The sequence below is a fragment of the Leucoraja erinacea genome, chromosome 28 (genome assembly GCF_028641065.1).
Source record: "Leucoraja erinacea ecotype New England chromosome 28, Leri_hhj_1, whole genome shotgun sequence".
NCBI classification, from domain to species: domain Eukaryota; kingdom Metazoa; phylum Chordata; class Chondrichthyes; order Rajiformes; family Rajidae; genus Leucoraja; species Leucoraja erinaceus.
In genome coordinates, this window is record NC_073404.1 from 27,522,355 (window position 1) to 27,537,508 (window position 15,154).

At 46.7% G+C, this 15,154-nt stretch overlaps 2 protein-coding genes and 2 non-coding genes across 6 annotated transcripts in view; all 4 read left to right on the forward strand.

The window, feature by feature from the left end:
• The window catches only part of prpf8 (pre-mRNA processing factor 8), a 44,827-nt gene extending 44,150 nt beyond the window's left edge, over positions 1 to 677 (forward strand). For all 3 annotated transcript variants that reach the window (XM_055658109.1, XM_055658111.1, XM_055658110.1), the window contains exon 42: positions 233 to 677. In XM_055658109.1, the coding sequence (XP_055514084.1) occupies positions 233 to 387 (155 nt within the window). In that variant the 3' untranslated portion in view covers positions 388 to 677. The remainder of the gene's footprint in view (positions 1 to 232) is intronic.
• A 5,389-nt stretch (positions 678 to 6,066) lies between these two features.
• Positions 6,067 to 6,140, forward strand: trnat-agu (transfer RNA threonine (anticodon AGU)). Its single transcript has one exon. It is a non-coding gene; the product is annotated as a tRNA-Thr (tRNA).
• An 898-nt stretch (positions 6,141 to 7,038) lies between these two features.
• Positions 7,039 to 7,112, forward strand: trnat-agu (transfer RNA threonine (anticodon AGU)). Its single transcript has one exon. It is a non-coding gene; the product is annotated as a tRNA-Thr (tRNA).
• Positions 7,113 to 11,906: 4,794 nt separating this feature from the next.
• Positions 11,907 to 15,154, forward strand: part of rilp (Rab interacting lysosomal protein) — a 41,821-nt gene continuing 38,573 nt past the window's right edge. Inside the window, exon 1 of the mRNA XM_055657426.1 lies at positions 11,907 to 12,747. Coding sequence (XP_055513401.1) covers positions 12,466 to 12,747 — 282 coding nt within the window. The 5' untranslated portion in view covers positions 11,907 to 12,465. The remainder of the gene's footprint in view (positions 12,748 to 15,154) is intronic.

Consider the following 15,154-nt stretch of genomic DNA (forward strand, 5'->3'; position numbering starts at 1 on the left):
AAAGTGGTGGATGTATGGAAGGAGCTGCTGGAGGTGGTGGTTGAGGCAGGGCGATCCCAACGTTTAAGAAACATTTAGACAGGTTTTGGAGGTATAGGGGCCAAACGTAGGCAATTGGTACTAGTGTAGATGGGACGTGGGGGCAAGTTGGGCCCTAGGCCTGTTTCCACGCTGTATGACTGCGATTAAATAATTGCTGTGCAGCCGGTTAACTTTTTAAACTTTGAATTAGGTGTTCGTCACGACCCCAACATGAAGTACGAGCTCCACTTGGCCAACCCGAAAGAATTCTACCATGAAGTCCACAGACCATCCCACTTCCTGAACTTTGCTTCACTGCAAGAGGGTGAGATCTACAACGCAGACAGGGAGGATATGTACTCCTAGAAAATGACACGCTTACCACCGGATTTGTGTACTGTTGATATTCAACAAAGAAACGTAGATTCTGCTCATGCCTTCTGTTAAAGTTCAGATTCTGTTCAGAGTACAAGCTCCACCCATGTCTGTGAGATGGTAACTTTGTGTTAAATATTTGCCTCCAACTGTCGTACCTACATAGTGAGAATTGAACAATTTTGGACATTTAGTTTATCTGTATTAAAAAATAAACTTTCTCGTGTAATGATGTGTAGAGTTTAGAAGCTGCTGGATTAAAGTTTAAATTTTTAACTAAAGTCCAAGTTGATTTTTTTTATTCAATCTGATGACGCTCGCAATGTGCCAGCCGGGAGTTTCTCTCAATGAGGTTGATACTTGTGCTCCTTCAGAATTGCCTGTTCAATGTTACTGCTGCAAGATGCGGCTGCTTCAGAAATGGTGTCGGTAAGAGTCAGTGCGCTCATTTCAACTGGTCTGAGGTAGCACAGTGCAGAAAGGGAATGTCACAAACGTGACATGTCCAACCGCAAAGTCAATAAATTGATTAGCTTTGAGTTTCCACAATCTTGGAGCCGTAACGTAGATAGTGGAAACGGGCCCTTTGGCCCACCATGTCCGCGCCGACCAGCGATCACCGCACATGAACACTGTCCTACACACACTGGGGACAATTTACATTTACACCAAGCCAATTAACCTTCAAACTTGCACGTCTTTGGAGTGTGGGAGGCAACCGAAGATATCGGAGAAAACCCAGGCAGGACACGGGGAGAAGGTACAAACTCCGTACAGACCGCGCCCGTAGTCAGGATCGAACCCGGGTCTCTGGCGCTGTAAGGCAGCAACTCTACTGCTGCGCCACCTTGCCGCCCAAAGTACCAATTAGAAATATTATTATGTAAACTCAAAAAGCTCTTGCCGGGAAAACCTTTCATAAATATTTGCTGGCCACGGTGGAGCAAGACTGTTATAAAGATGCAGAAGTGGACGTCACAACAAGAGGCTAAAATTGGTTGTCTTCTCAACAGAGACTATCTTCTGAAGAAATCACAATAAACACAGCTATTGACCAATTTTAGGTGAAAATTTTTTACAATTTTTGTAAACTAGCATCTGCAGTTCCGTGTGTCTACAGAAACTTAACATTCATGTTCTAACCATTCAGCAGAGGAAATGAGATACAAAAAAGACAAGCGACGAGTGTACGAAATGCAGCAGGTTAAGTTGAAAGGAGACACACGTATAAACCAGCATCTGCAGTTCCTTTTTATCACAAGGAACTGCAGATGATGGTTTACGGAAAAAAAAGACAGAAATGCCGGAGTAATTCAGCGGGTCAGACAAGTTATGTGGAAAGATTGATTCAGACACGGGTCTGATTGAAGACCATAGTCAAAAAACACAACATACATGAAACATGAAATTAATGTGACATGGGGAAAGGAATTGGGGATGTGCAAAGATTGGGGGGGGGGGGGGGTCCCCGTCTCAGTCTACCTCACAACTGAAGGGGGGGGGGGGGGGGGGAGGAGTTGTACAGTTTGATGGCCACAGGAAAGAAGGATCTCCTGTGGCGTTCTGTGCTGCATCTTGGTGGAACCAGTCTGTTGCTGAAGGTGCTCCTCAGGTTGTCCAGTGTGTCATGGAGGGGGTGAGTCATACGGGATTCTCTGTGGTTTGAGGAGCATCCTCTCCAAGACCACCTCCCTTGCAGATGCTATGAGCTGCCTGCAAACCAAAGTGACATTAAATGTTAACATTGGGTACTGATACCAAAGGAATTGCAAAGCAAGTTGATGGAAGTTCTCTAAATGGAACATTGTGAACATGAAGGCAGTGATTATTGGTTTGTCTATTGACCTGGCATAAAAAACATTTTGAAGATATCACTGGTAGATGTACAGATTGTTGGCATCGTGAAACTTAATGCCCTAGACCCCTCCCTGCTTCTAGTGTGGAAATGGCCAACAAGACCATTTCAGTGAGTCCATATAAATTGCTGTTCAAAACAATATGGACATGTTGTTTAAGAGGGGACTGCAGATGCTGGAGAATCGAAGGTTACACAAAAAAGCTGGAGAAACTCAGCGGGTGCAGCAGCATCTATGGAGCGAAGGAAATAGGCAACGTTTCGGGCCGAAACCCTTCTTCAGACATGTTTTTAGCTTTAAAAAGCCCTTCAAATTACTTAAAAGTAAAGCATGTAAAGATGTGTATAGTTTGCACGTTCTCCCTGTGACTACATGGGTTTCCACCAAGTGCTCTGGTTTTCAATTCTCTCACTAATTCTCCACCACACTCTCACTGACCCTCTGTCTTGGTCTCCTACACTGTTGTGATGAGATCCAACGCAAGATCAAGGGACATCTCCATTCATCCATTCTAGGCCCACGCCAGCATTTGGCACTCAATATAGAGTTCAACTATTTTACAGAGCTTGCTTTCACGGTTTGTATTGGAGTGGTGCAGTTGGTGGAGCTGCTGCCTCAACAGCGCCAGACACCTGGGTTCAATCCTGACCTCGGGTGCTATCTGTGCGGAGTTTGCACTGACTGCTGAGTTTCCTATATGTGCTCCGATGTCTCCCTTCATCCCAAAGACATGCCGTTTTGTAGGTTAATTGGCCCTCTGTAAATTGCCCCCAGCTTGTTGGGTGGATGAGAACGTGGGTTAACATAGAAAGACACAAAGTGCTGGAATAACTCCACAGGTCAGGCAGCATCTCTGGAGAACATGGATAAGGTGACGTTTTGGGTAGGGACCCTTCCTCAGACTGGGATAACATAGCCAGTGTGAACAGTGTGGTTGGTGTGGACTCAGTGGGTCAAATGGGCTGTTTCCAGGCTGTATCTTTCAATTCTTTCAAAACAACATAAAAGTTTCCATCTTATGAAACGGACTCAGATTCCTGTCAGGAGACGGGACACCAGTGAAGTGGAGGCAATATTATGAAACCACCCTTAAAGGTAATTTATGCAACATTTTTCCTGAAAGGATGAAGCAGAAAATATTTTTCATGGAGTTATGCAGCATCTAACCAGACACTTCAACCTGCAACAGGTGGCAGGGTGGCGCAGCGGTAGAGTTGCTGCCTCACAGCGCCAGAGACCCAGGTTCGATCCTGACTACGGGTGCTGTCTGTACCGAGTTTATACATTCTCCCTGTGACCGCGTGGGTTTTCTCCAGGTGCTCCGATTTCCTCCCACACTCCAAAGACGTGCAGGTTTGTGGGTATTAATTGGCTTCTGCAAATTGTAAATTATCCCTAGTGTGTGTAGGATGGTGCTAGTGTACGGCACAAACTCGGTGGGCCGAAAGGCCTGTTCCCACGCTGGATCTTTAGACCTTAGAGCTTTCCTATCCATGTACCTAACCAAGTATATTTTAAATGTTATTGTACCTGCATCAACTATCTCCTCTTCCAGCTCGTTCCATACACCCACCACACTTTGTGTGAAAATGTTACCCCTCAGGTTCCTATTAAATCAAACCTACGTCCTCTGGTTCCCCTGCCCTGGGTAAAAGGCTCTGTACATTCACTCTAGCTATTCACATGGTTTTATGCACCTTACTAGATCACCCTCAGCTCTTGCGCTCCAAGAAATATAGATTTAGTTATATACAGCGTGGAAAAAGGCCCTTCGGCCCACCGACCAGCGACCACCCGCACATTAACGCTATCCTACACAAACTAGGGACAGTTTACATTTATATCAATCTACAAACCTGTACGTCTTTGGAGAGTGGGAGGAAACCGAAGACCTCGGAGAAAACCAGCGCAGTCACAGGGAGAACGTGCAAACTCCGTACAGGCAGCACCCATAGTAAGCGCAGAAAGGCAGCAACTGTGCCGGTGAAGTTAACTTCTTTAAATATGTACTTTCCTCCATTGTACTTTAGGATGAGCATTTCAGATTTCAGACACGCTCTGGGTGAAATAATCCTTCCTCAGGCCCCTTTCAAATCTCCATCCTCTTACCTTAAACCAAGGCCTCCAGTTATAGGCACAGCTGTAACCCGTTCTTTGCTCTAGAGATGCTGCCTGTCCCGCTGTGTTACTTATATACTAGACCAAGTGGGACTCATTGGGCCCCATCCCCCAACTCAATAATCCAACACTCACCCATAGCCCCTACGGGAGGCCTGGTCCCGCAATGCAACCTGTTTCGCAACATAAGATTCTACCACTCACCCATAGCCCCCAATTCAAACTTTAAAAAAAATGCAATTGCACTAAGATTTAATGTGATGTAGGAGCCATCGACAAGGCCAAATCTAATCATTAAACTTGGCTGTGCTGAGTTAGGCTGGCAGATTCTTTCCCTGATGGACATTTGCTGAGAAGGACTCAGTGTTCTGGGATAGAACACTGAGTCCTTCCAGTGAATGTCCATCAGGGAAAGAATCAGGTGGTTTCATAATATTTCCTCCAGTGAAGTGGAGGAAATATTATGAAACCACCCTTAAAGGTAATTTATGCAACATTTTTCCTGAAAGGATGAAGCAGAAAATATTGTAGCTGGTAGGGTATGTGAAAACCCACTTCAGAACCATGGGCGATTTAAAAATGTTACAGCCAGATTTATCACTTCTAAGACTTTTTAGATACCAAAGGAATCAAGAAAAAGCAAATTATGCCTTACTGTTGATGAAATACAGTGCGCAAAGCGATAATTCACAATATTTTCAATTTCGATATCTGCGCGGCCAATGTTTCCCCAAGCACTTTAGCTTTTGTTGTCCCTTCAGCTCTCGCTTCTCTTTACCTTCATTTCGCTTCACTTTTGTAATTCTGAAGTTGGGTAGTTTCTCCCGACTTCCACAATTTTTTGCGGCGCACAAATTCACCATTTTGGCGTTTTTTATATCTTATCTTCTTTTATCTGACTTTTATCTTTATCTTATCTTTTTTGTAACCTTAATTTTATCCTTGTAATATCATTGCTGAGGTGACCCGTTTTGTCAAAAACATTTCATTGTACCGTTGACCCTATGTTAACCTACATTTTGTAGCGGCGCTTGCTTGCGCACGTAGGTATCAAACATAGCAAAATACAGCTCATTTTGGCAACATTTTTTAAACTAAATATCTAAAATGAAATGTCGCAAGGCAGGAATCAACCCGGCGCTCGGAAGCCGCGGTCACGTGACTCGGGAGGGGCTGCTTGTTTTCGCGCGGTTTTGCTTTCGTGCGGCAGTTCACCACTGACCACCGATGTGGCCAGATGTGTGGAGAGAACCTGTTTACTGAAAAGTGAATTTTCGAATAAAGATTTGTTTAAAAGTTCAGTTGTCGTTCTTGAGACCGCCAAAATATGACAAATTAAATTGAACTGAACTGAACTGAGGTAGGAAAGTACGCGTTTCGTGTATTAACAACATATACCGGAAGCTGCGATGTCCTCCAGATGGATTGGGCGACTCCGTGTGTCAGGCCCTTTGACCTGGTGACCTTACATGCAACCCCCCTATATTGTATTTTATTTAGTGCCTCCACACAATAACACAGCTGAATTCAACTGCATGGAAAGTGAAATATGTTTCAATTCTTACTCCCGCAAAAGAAGAGCAATGAATAATTTCTACATGCAACAAATCTGTTGCAATATGTTAGAGATCTGCTAACACTTGCACACGTTGATCCCTTCATCCTGCACTTGCATTGTTGGGTAAATACATCCATCGGCGTCGTGGCTTAGTTGGTTAAAGCGCCTGTCTAGTAAACAGGAGATCCTGAGTTCGAATCTCAGCGATGCCTCATTTCTAGCATTTTAATTATCGGTCCCATTCAAGTCAAGTCAAGAAGTCTCATGTGTCCCAGATAGAATAATGAAATTCTTGCTTTGCTTTCAGCACAACACAATATAGTAGGCATGAATACTGATCCATATACCATTATATAATTCCGCCTTGTTGTCGACAGATTCCTAATAAGACCCTCAAGGATTAATTAACTACTGAAATAAAAAGATGGGATGAATTAAAACCCTCAAAGACTGAGTAAACTTGCAAACGAGGCTTTTACATCTCTGGCAGGTTAGAAGCAGACTTTACCTGTGCAAACAAATAGACACATGATTAGGAAAAGCAATTGAAAAAGGAATATTTGCCACATGCTTGCAAGGAAGTAAAGTAATGTATTTTGCAATTTCAGCATCTGCAAGTTCCTTGTGTCTCTAAAATAACACCTAGTTTTGCATTTTTGGTTCCGGTTGCGAAAATATATAAAACGTTGTTGCTTTTGATAAATTGTTCTTCCCAGTAAATTGTGTGCAACCCCAGTGATCATCTATTCTAACCCATTCCTTTTAGTTCTGTTCTCCAAATTCTATGCAATCCTCCCCCTGCACACTAGCGCAAAAGCTGCATTAATAAAAAATGTCCACACACACACACACACACAGAAAAAAAAATTGCACAGAATTTCTGTGGTTGAATTAATTTGCTGAAAAAATAAAATATATCCCAGCTCTTTTTCCTCATTAATGAGAAGGAAGCCGAGTGTGACGTTGCAGCCGCGTTGCTACGGTTAAAAAAAAAAGATAAAGCAGAGAAAAAGATAAAAGATTAGGTGCAAATACAAACATTTTCAATCTAAGGGCAAACTGACGGATCGCTTCTGTTCTTAACTATATATTTAAACATTTGAGCCAGCTGGCGCCGTGGCTTAGTTGGTTAAAGCGCCTGTCTAGTAAACAGGAGATCCTGAGTTCGAATCTCAGCGGTGCCTAAAAGGAAAAGAATATTTTGCTGACAAAAACTCTCAATAACTAATGAGTTGTTTTTCAGTTCCTGGATCAATTGCTTTGGAATAATCTGAATAATCTGCTTTTCCAGAAACAGAATTACAGTCGTAAAGCACAGAAATAGGCCCTTCAGCCCACCTTGTCCGTACTGACCTCATTGAAATTTACCAAATAATTAAAGGCTTGGACGGGGTGAATGTTTCCACTAGTGGGAGAGTCTAGAACTAGAGGTCATACTCAGAATTAGACTTTCCTAGAGGAATTAAATGAGGAAGAATTTATTTAGTCAGAATCTGTGGTGAATCTGTGGAATTCTTTGTCACAGAAGGCTGTGGAGGCCAAGTCAATGGACATTTTTTAAGGCAGAGATGGATAGCTTCATGATTAGTGCGTGTGTCAGAGGTTATGGAGAGACACAGCTTGGATTGGAGCAGCCTTTCCCGGAGTCGGGGCCCAGAGCTTTAGCAGCGAGCGCAGCATGGACTTTTCCATCGCGAAGTGGGGGCGAATCCTCGGGCCTGGTGACTTTGGCATCGTGGGGTCTGTGGTCTGCGGAGCTTCTAGGCGTGCACTTACCATCCAGATCCTGGGATCCCTTGCCGGGGATCGCCAGAGAAGAGCTCTGACCGCGGGCCTGAGGCCTATAACAGTAGACAATAGACAATAGGTGCAGGAGTGGGCCAATAGGAGAGTTGGTGTACGGGGATCGCTGATCGGCATGGATTTGATGGGCCGAAGGGCCTGTTTCCGCGCTGTATGTCTAAACTAAACTAAAGAGCAAGAAACATCGGAAAAGACTGTACAAACACGTAAGGACTGTAAGAAGATCCAGTTGGAAGGGTCCCAACCTGAAAACGCACCTATCCACGTTCTCCAGGGAAGCTGCCTGAACCACTGAGTTACTCCAACACTTTGTGTTTCCAGAGCACACTGTAAGATGTGATGTGATGCAAATAAATGATCTACAAGAGTGAATGTGGCCTTGCACACTGAGGCAGGAAGTGTTACATTGGAGAATACGGACATGACAGAGAAATTAAATAAATAATTTTACATAGAACAGTACAGCAGAGCAACAGGCCTTTCGGCCCACAATTCCCATGCTGAACACGATGCCAGGTTTAACTAATCTCCTCTGAATGCACGTGATCCACATCCCTCCATTCCCTGCATATCTGTCTTCATGGAAGAAGGCACAGAGACCTCCCAGAACATCATAGACAGAGTGGAGAACCAGAGGACATTGGTTTAAGGTGAGGGGGGAAAGATTGAATAAGAATCTGAGGGGTAACGTTTTCACACAAAGAGTGGTGTGTGTATGGAACGAGCTGCCATAGGAGGAGGTAGTTGAGGCAAGGATTATCCCAACATTTAAGAAACTGTTAGACAGGTACATTGATAGGACAGGTTTGGAGGGATATGTTAAGGCCAAACACAGGTAGGTGGGACTAATCCAGGAGGGATAAGTTGGTTGGTGTGGGCAAGTTGGGCTTTGTTTCCACGCTGTATGTTGCTGTGATTCTATGACGAGAGTATGTCAAATAAAACTGGGGTAACTAGAGGGACAGAAAGGTAGTAAATGCCCGAGGCTGGACGAGGAGACGGTGGTTTGGATATTGGAGATGCAAGGTTGTCAACTGCCCAACTTTCATTGATCCGAGAATGGTTTCCGTGGATCATTCCAGGTGACCATTCTGAAGATGTATAATATCATGAGAGGAATAGACCGGGGAGATTCACATAGTCTCTTGCCCAGAGTAGGGGAATCGAGGACCAGATGAGGTGGGTTTAAGGTGAAGGGGAAAATATTTAATAGGAATCTGAGGAGTAACTTTTTCACACAAGGGTTGGTGGGAGTATGGAAGGAGCTGCAAAAGAAGATGTCATAAATAACCTTTAAAGAGTTATTATGGTCTTTGCAAGTGATATATCCCTCTATGGAAAAATAGAGATAAGCAAAAAATCGTTGACTAGTCATGGTTATGGCATATCATAGCGTGACATGGGGTGGAAGATTGTAACCTTCACATGTAAGTCCTGTTTCGGCTAATGCAATCAAAGAAGATCAAATAAATCAAGTTTTCCTACAACTTTAGGCTGTACACGCCAATCGCAAGAAGAAGATACCGCATCGTCCGTAGATCTGTTCGGACGGTATGCGAATTGTAGCGGGTCCATGTTGCTAGGGAGGAGGGCGCAGATATGTTTCTTGACCTGCCTCTCAAAGCATTTCATGACTGAGGTGAGGGCCACCAGACGGTGGTCATTCAGACAAGCTGGGGATGTATTGTTAGGTACAGGTACAATGATGGATCTTTTGAAGCAGACAGGGACCACAGACTTGGCCAGGGAGAGGTTGAATATTGTAGTGAGCACCGGAGCTAGCTGCGTAGCACAAGACTTAAGTACTCGCCCTGCGATGCCATCTGGGTCTACAGCTTTCCTCGTGTTCACCCGTGTCAGAGCCCTCTTCATGTCATGCTCGGACGAGAATGTGTGCCCATTCCTCCCTTCAGCTTCGATAGCCAGCACGCTGACGGTATTGGCGTTAGGGGTGATGTTGCCCGTCTCGAAACGAGCGTAGGAGTTCAGGTCATCAGTTAGGGAGGTGCCGGCACTTCCGGTTGAGGGGGAGGGGGGCTGCTCCGGTAGTTGGTTAAAGTCCGTAGCCCCTGCCACAGGCGTCTGGTGTCCTGCTGCTCCATCTGTGACTCCATCTTGTCTCTGTACTTCCTTTTTGCGTCCGCCACCGCCCTTCGCAGTCGGTAGGACTCTACCTTGTAGACGTCCATATTTCCGGATGCCAGGCCCGAGTTGTAGGCAGCGGTGCGAACATTCTAGGCAACACGAACGGACCTGTACACCCAGGGTTTTTGATTCGGAAAGGTGCTAACCCTTACCGTGGGGACGATGTTGTCGGTTATTGTTGCGATGAAGTCCGTGCTTCCGCGAACTCACTGGAACTTGCTTGGAACATATTCCAGTCGACATCTGTCAGTGCATCTTGCAGCATGGCCTCTGACTGGTCGGACCAACGCTTTACGTCCCTCGTCACTGCCACATGAATCAATATCAGGGGTTGAGAGGGAAAGAGATCAGCCATGATTGAATGGCAGTGTAGACTTTAGCTTAGTTTAGAGATCACAATCACAATCAGTTTTATTCGTCACATAAAGTGCAAGTGAAATGAATTTGCCAGCAACGGTACAATGAAAAAGAACACACAAAAACACAATAAAAATTTAACATAAACATCCGCCACAGCATTCATCACTGTGGTGGAAGGCGCAGAATTTGGTCAGTCCTCTTCCATTTTCCCCCCTGGTCGGGACCTCAACCCTCCGCAGCCGCCGCTGCGGGCGTCCAGATGAGTAGACAAGGTAAAGTCCAGGTAAGTCCTGAATCGATGCCTCCCCACTGGAGACCGCGGCTTCAGGTTGGTGTAGGCCGCAGGGCCGGTGGTCGGAGCTCCACTCCATGGGTCCCTGGCGAGGGACCCCGCTCCTGATGGTAAGACCACGCTGTGCCCACGGTAGAAGCTGGCCGCGGACCGGCGGTCGGAGCTCTTCTCCTCCCGGGTCCCCAACGAGGGATCCCAGGCCCAGGACGCCACGCCGGCTGAAGCTCTGCAGATCCCGGCTTCAGGCTGCCGCGGGCCAGCGAACGGAGTGCTCCCCTCCGGTGACCCCCGGCGAGGGCTCGCCCGCTCCACGACGAGAGTCCACGCTGCACCCGCAACTGAAGCCCCGGGCGCGTCTCCGGGAAAGGCCGCACCGATCCTCGATGTCAGGCCATGGGGGAGGCGATATGGACCATTGCGAAGGAGCAGTGTTAGCGTCGATCTGCTCGGAGCCACTTAGCCAGGTTATCAAGGGGAGGGGAGACAAGGAAGCCATTTTGAAGTTAAGTTAAGTTTACGTTTATTGGCCAACAACTAGCTGGGAAGGAGATGGAAAAGTCAAGCCTGAATCAAGGTAGGTGGAAGACGGAGAGCAACGTTGACCATTGTGAAGGAACAGTGTTAGCGTTGATCTGCTCGGAGCCACTTAGCCAGGTTATCAAGGGGAGAGGAGACAAGGAAGCCATTTTGAAGTTAAGTTTATTGGCCAAGTACATTCACATACAAGGAGTTTGCCCTGTTGCTCCGCCCGCAAATGTCAACAGGACATACAGTGATAGTTAGGAATGACACATAAAACATTAAACATTAATAATAAAAACATTAAACATTAATAATAAAATATGAATTGGGTTTTTTGGGTGGAGGGAGTTGAGTTCTGGGAAGTTGAATGTCCACACCAGGAACCAAAGATTATAGAGCAGAGCGCTCTACTCTATAATCTTTGCCAGGAACTGCAGGTGCTGGTTTGCAACAAAAAAAAAGACACAAAGTGCTGGAGTAACTCAGTTGGTCGGGCGGCATCACCGGAGAACATGGACAGGTGACATTTTGGGTCGGGGCCCGTCTTCAGACGTGGGAAGTAGAATAGGCGAGTCAAATTGAATTATGACCACGGATTGAGAAGGACACCGAGGCAAACTGGAAGAGTTGGAAGGGAAAGCTGATTTGATTCATCGATGAAAGACGCAGCTTGGAAACAGAATTACGATTGAACAGAATTATGAATCTAACCCTATGTCACACACGCAAACTGTTCCCACGCAACGCTGATTACACTGCGAGAGGGATGTACAAAGTCGGGTCGGGTTACTGAAATGGACGAAGAAATCAAAGATCTTTGAAAGAAAAGGCCCACGTTCCGCTCCGTTGCGTACCACACGTCCGCCCATTGCATTTACTCAGGAGGATCTTTGCTTTGGGCTGCACCTCCCGGAGACAAGCCGCGTCACGGCAACGTGACCTGTTTGAGGCCCCCTCCCTCTGCCTCACGTAACAGTCAGAAGAAAACACGGGGGTGGGAGCGCGGGTATAAAACCCCCGAGGTCTTGTGCAACAGCCTGTAGCGGGAGAACATCGTCCCAGCAGCCGCTACAGATGGGGGCCGGCAGTCAACAGCCAGCCGTCGTTTAGCAGAACTTTCCCCGCCTGCCCTGGGCCGCCGCGAGCTGTCTTGTCTGTCGATCCCATCCCATCCCTGTAAATCCCCGGTCAACGTTCCATTCCACAACGGTCAACGTCCCATCCCCAACGGTCAACGTTCCATCCCCAACGGTCAACGTTCCATCCCCAACGGTCAACGTTCCATCACCAACGGTCAACGTTCCATCCCATCCCCGGGCAACGTTCCATTCCCAACGGTCAACGTTTCCATTCCCGGGCAACGTTCCATTCCCAACCGCCCAGCCGCCCGCGCGCTCGCGCCTGCTGCAACCACCATGGAGGCGGAGACGCACCTCGACTCCTGCCTGGACAAAGACGCCCGCAGCCTGGGGGTGAACGACGTGTACGAGATCGCCAAGCTGATCGGCACCGAGCTGGAGAAGCTGATCGACAGCTACGGCAAGGAGGCGGTGGAGGGACTGATTCCCAAAATCGTGCGCGTCTTGGAAATGCTGGAGAGCTTCGTGGCCCGCAACGGGAACACCGAGCAGGAATTGATCCGAGCCTTCGTGAAACTACAGGATGGCGAGAACAGTGCGGGTCACCACTACAACAAGGTCGGTGCAGGCAGGCAGGCAGGTGTTGCTTTCACGAGAGGGGGGTTTGTTTTGCTTCGACACGTGTGCGCTACAAACATCAGTGCAACCCCAGTTGTGGACGCCTCAGTCTTTGCTGACGGACAGAGAGAGAGTGACAGACAGACTGAGAGAGAGTGACAGACAGACAGACAGAGAGAGTGACAGACAGACAGAGAGAGACAGGGAGAGGGAGAGAATGACGGGGAGGGAGAGTGACCGTGAGAGAGAATGAAAATGATCATCTTTTAGATCTTAAAGGTTAGATAGGCAAAGTTTAATGGAGATGTGTGGTGCAAGTTTTTTCACACAGTGTGGTGGGTGCCTGGTGGAGATAGATATGTTAGTGGTGCTTGAGGCTTTTGGATAGCCTACATGGATTAGAGGGATATGGATCCGTGTGCAGGGCAGAGAAGATTATCTTAAATTGGTTTAAGATAATTTAAGATTTCTCAATGTATGCCTACTTTGAAGAACTCAAGGTATGCCTACTTTGAAGAAGTTCTCCTCCTCTCTCCGGAGACAGTTTCACAACCTCCTCTCTAACTGCGATATCTTAAATTGGTGTCGGGTTCAGCATGGACATTGTGGGCTGAAGGCCCTGTTCCTGTTTCTGTGCTGTTCTACATTCTATGACACATTGATTTTGTTTTGCCTCACGGGTGTTTGACCTACAGAATATTTCCACGGCATGTTATTTTTATTTTAAGTTCCCTACGTCTGCAGCTGTTTGTTTGTGAACAAGTGATTTTGGCTGCACTTTGACTAGTCCCAACTGTTTGCTTTTGGCCCAAGTCCCTCTAAGCCTTCCCTATCCATATCGCAGTGTGGAAAAAGTTGCCTCTCGTGTTCCTATTCAATCTTTGTGCGTAAACTGTCGTCAATATTTAATGAATATTTCGGGAGGTTGAGGGGTGATCTTATTAGAGATGCATATAACCGTAAGAGGAATAGATCGGGTAGACGCACAGTCTCTTGCCCAGAGTAGGTGTATCGAGAACCAGAGGACATGGGTGTAAAGAGACGGGGGGAAAATTTAATAGGAACCCGAGGGGCAATTAAACATTTTTTTTTACACAAAGTGTCGTAGGTATATGGAACTAGCTGCTGGAGGACGTGTCACAACATTGAAGACATATTTCCATTGGAGAGGAAAGGTTTAGGCCAAACGCAGGCAGGTGGCAGTAGTGTAGATAGGATCTGATCTGTTGGCCGTGATGGGCAAGTTAGGACGAAGGGCCTGTTTCCAAGCTGTGTGACTGATAATCAATTCTAATTCCCTCAGTAATTCACATACACAAAGACATATGCAACGTGGTTGAGACATACCATCACTTGTGGAGAGCTCCCATCCATGATCACCAACCTATGTTTACCAACCACATCCTCATTTCTAATCAATCAAAGGGCCTATTTTCCATGCTGTATGACTCTATCACACTCTAAAATGCACTGGGCAATGTTCTTTCTATGCAGAGCGGCAAGGCTCTTCATGGGGTGGCGCAGTGGTAGAGTTGCTGTCTTACAGCGCCAGAGACCCGGGTTCGATCCTGACTACTACTGCTGCTGTTTATACGTCCTCCCCGTACCCTGCGTGGGTTTTCTCAAATCTCCGGTTTCCTCCTACACTCCAAAGACGTACAGGTTTGTAGGTTAATTGGCTGGGTCTAAACGTATAGATTGTCCCTAGTGTGTGTAGGATAGTGCAAGAGTGCGGGGATCGCTGATCAGTGCGGACTCGGTAGGCTGAATGGCCTGTTTCCGCGCTGCATCTCTAAACTAAACGGAGAGCGGTGGGCACCTGGAAGGCACTGCACTGCCAGTGTTGTTGGTAGGGGCACATATGACAGGAGATAGACAGAAAATGCTGGAGTAACTCAGCAGGTCAGGTAGCATCTCTGGAGAGAAGGAATGGGTGATGTTTCGGGTCGAGACCCTTCTTCAGACCTTGACCCAAAACATCACGTGGAACTCTCTGCCACAGAGGCCAGTTCATTGGCTATATTTAAGAGGGAGTTAGATGTGGCCCTTGTGGCCAAGGGGATCAGAGGGTATGGAGAGAAGGCAGGTACAGGATACTGAGTTGGATGATCAGCCATGATCATATTAAATGGCGGTGCAGGCTCGAAGGGCCGAATGGCCTACTCCTGCACCTAATTTTTTTTTTTTTTTTTTAATTTTTTAGCACCCATTCCTTCTCTCCAGAGATGCTGCCTGTCGCGCTGAGTTACCCCAGCCATTTGTGTCTGTCTTTGGTTTAAAGCAGCATCTGCCGTTTCTTCCTACACATATGACAGTGGCATTTAAGAGGTATTTGGATAGTCACGTGGAAGTGGAGGGATATGGATCGTGTATAGGGCAGAGGACATCAGTTTAACTTGGCAGCATA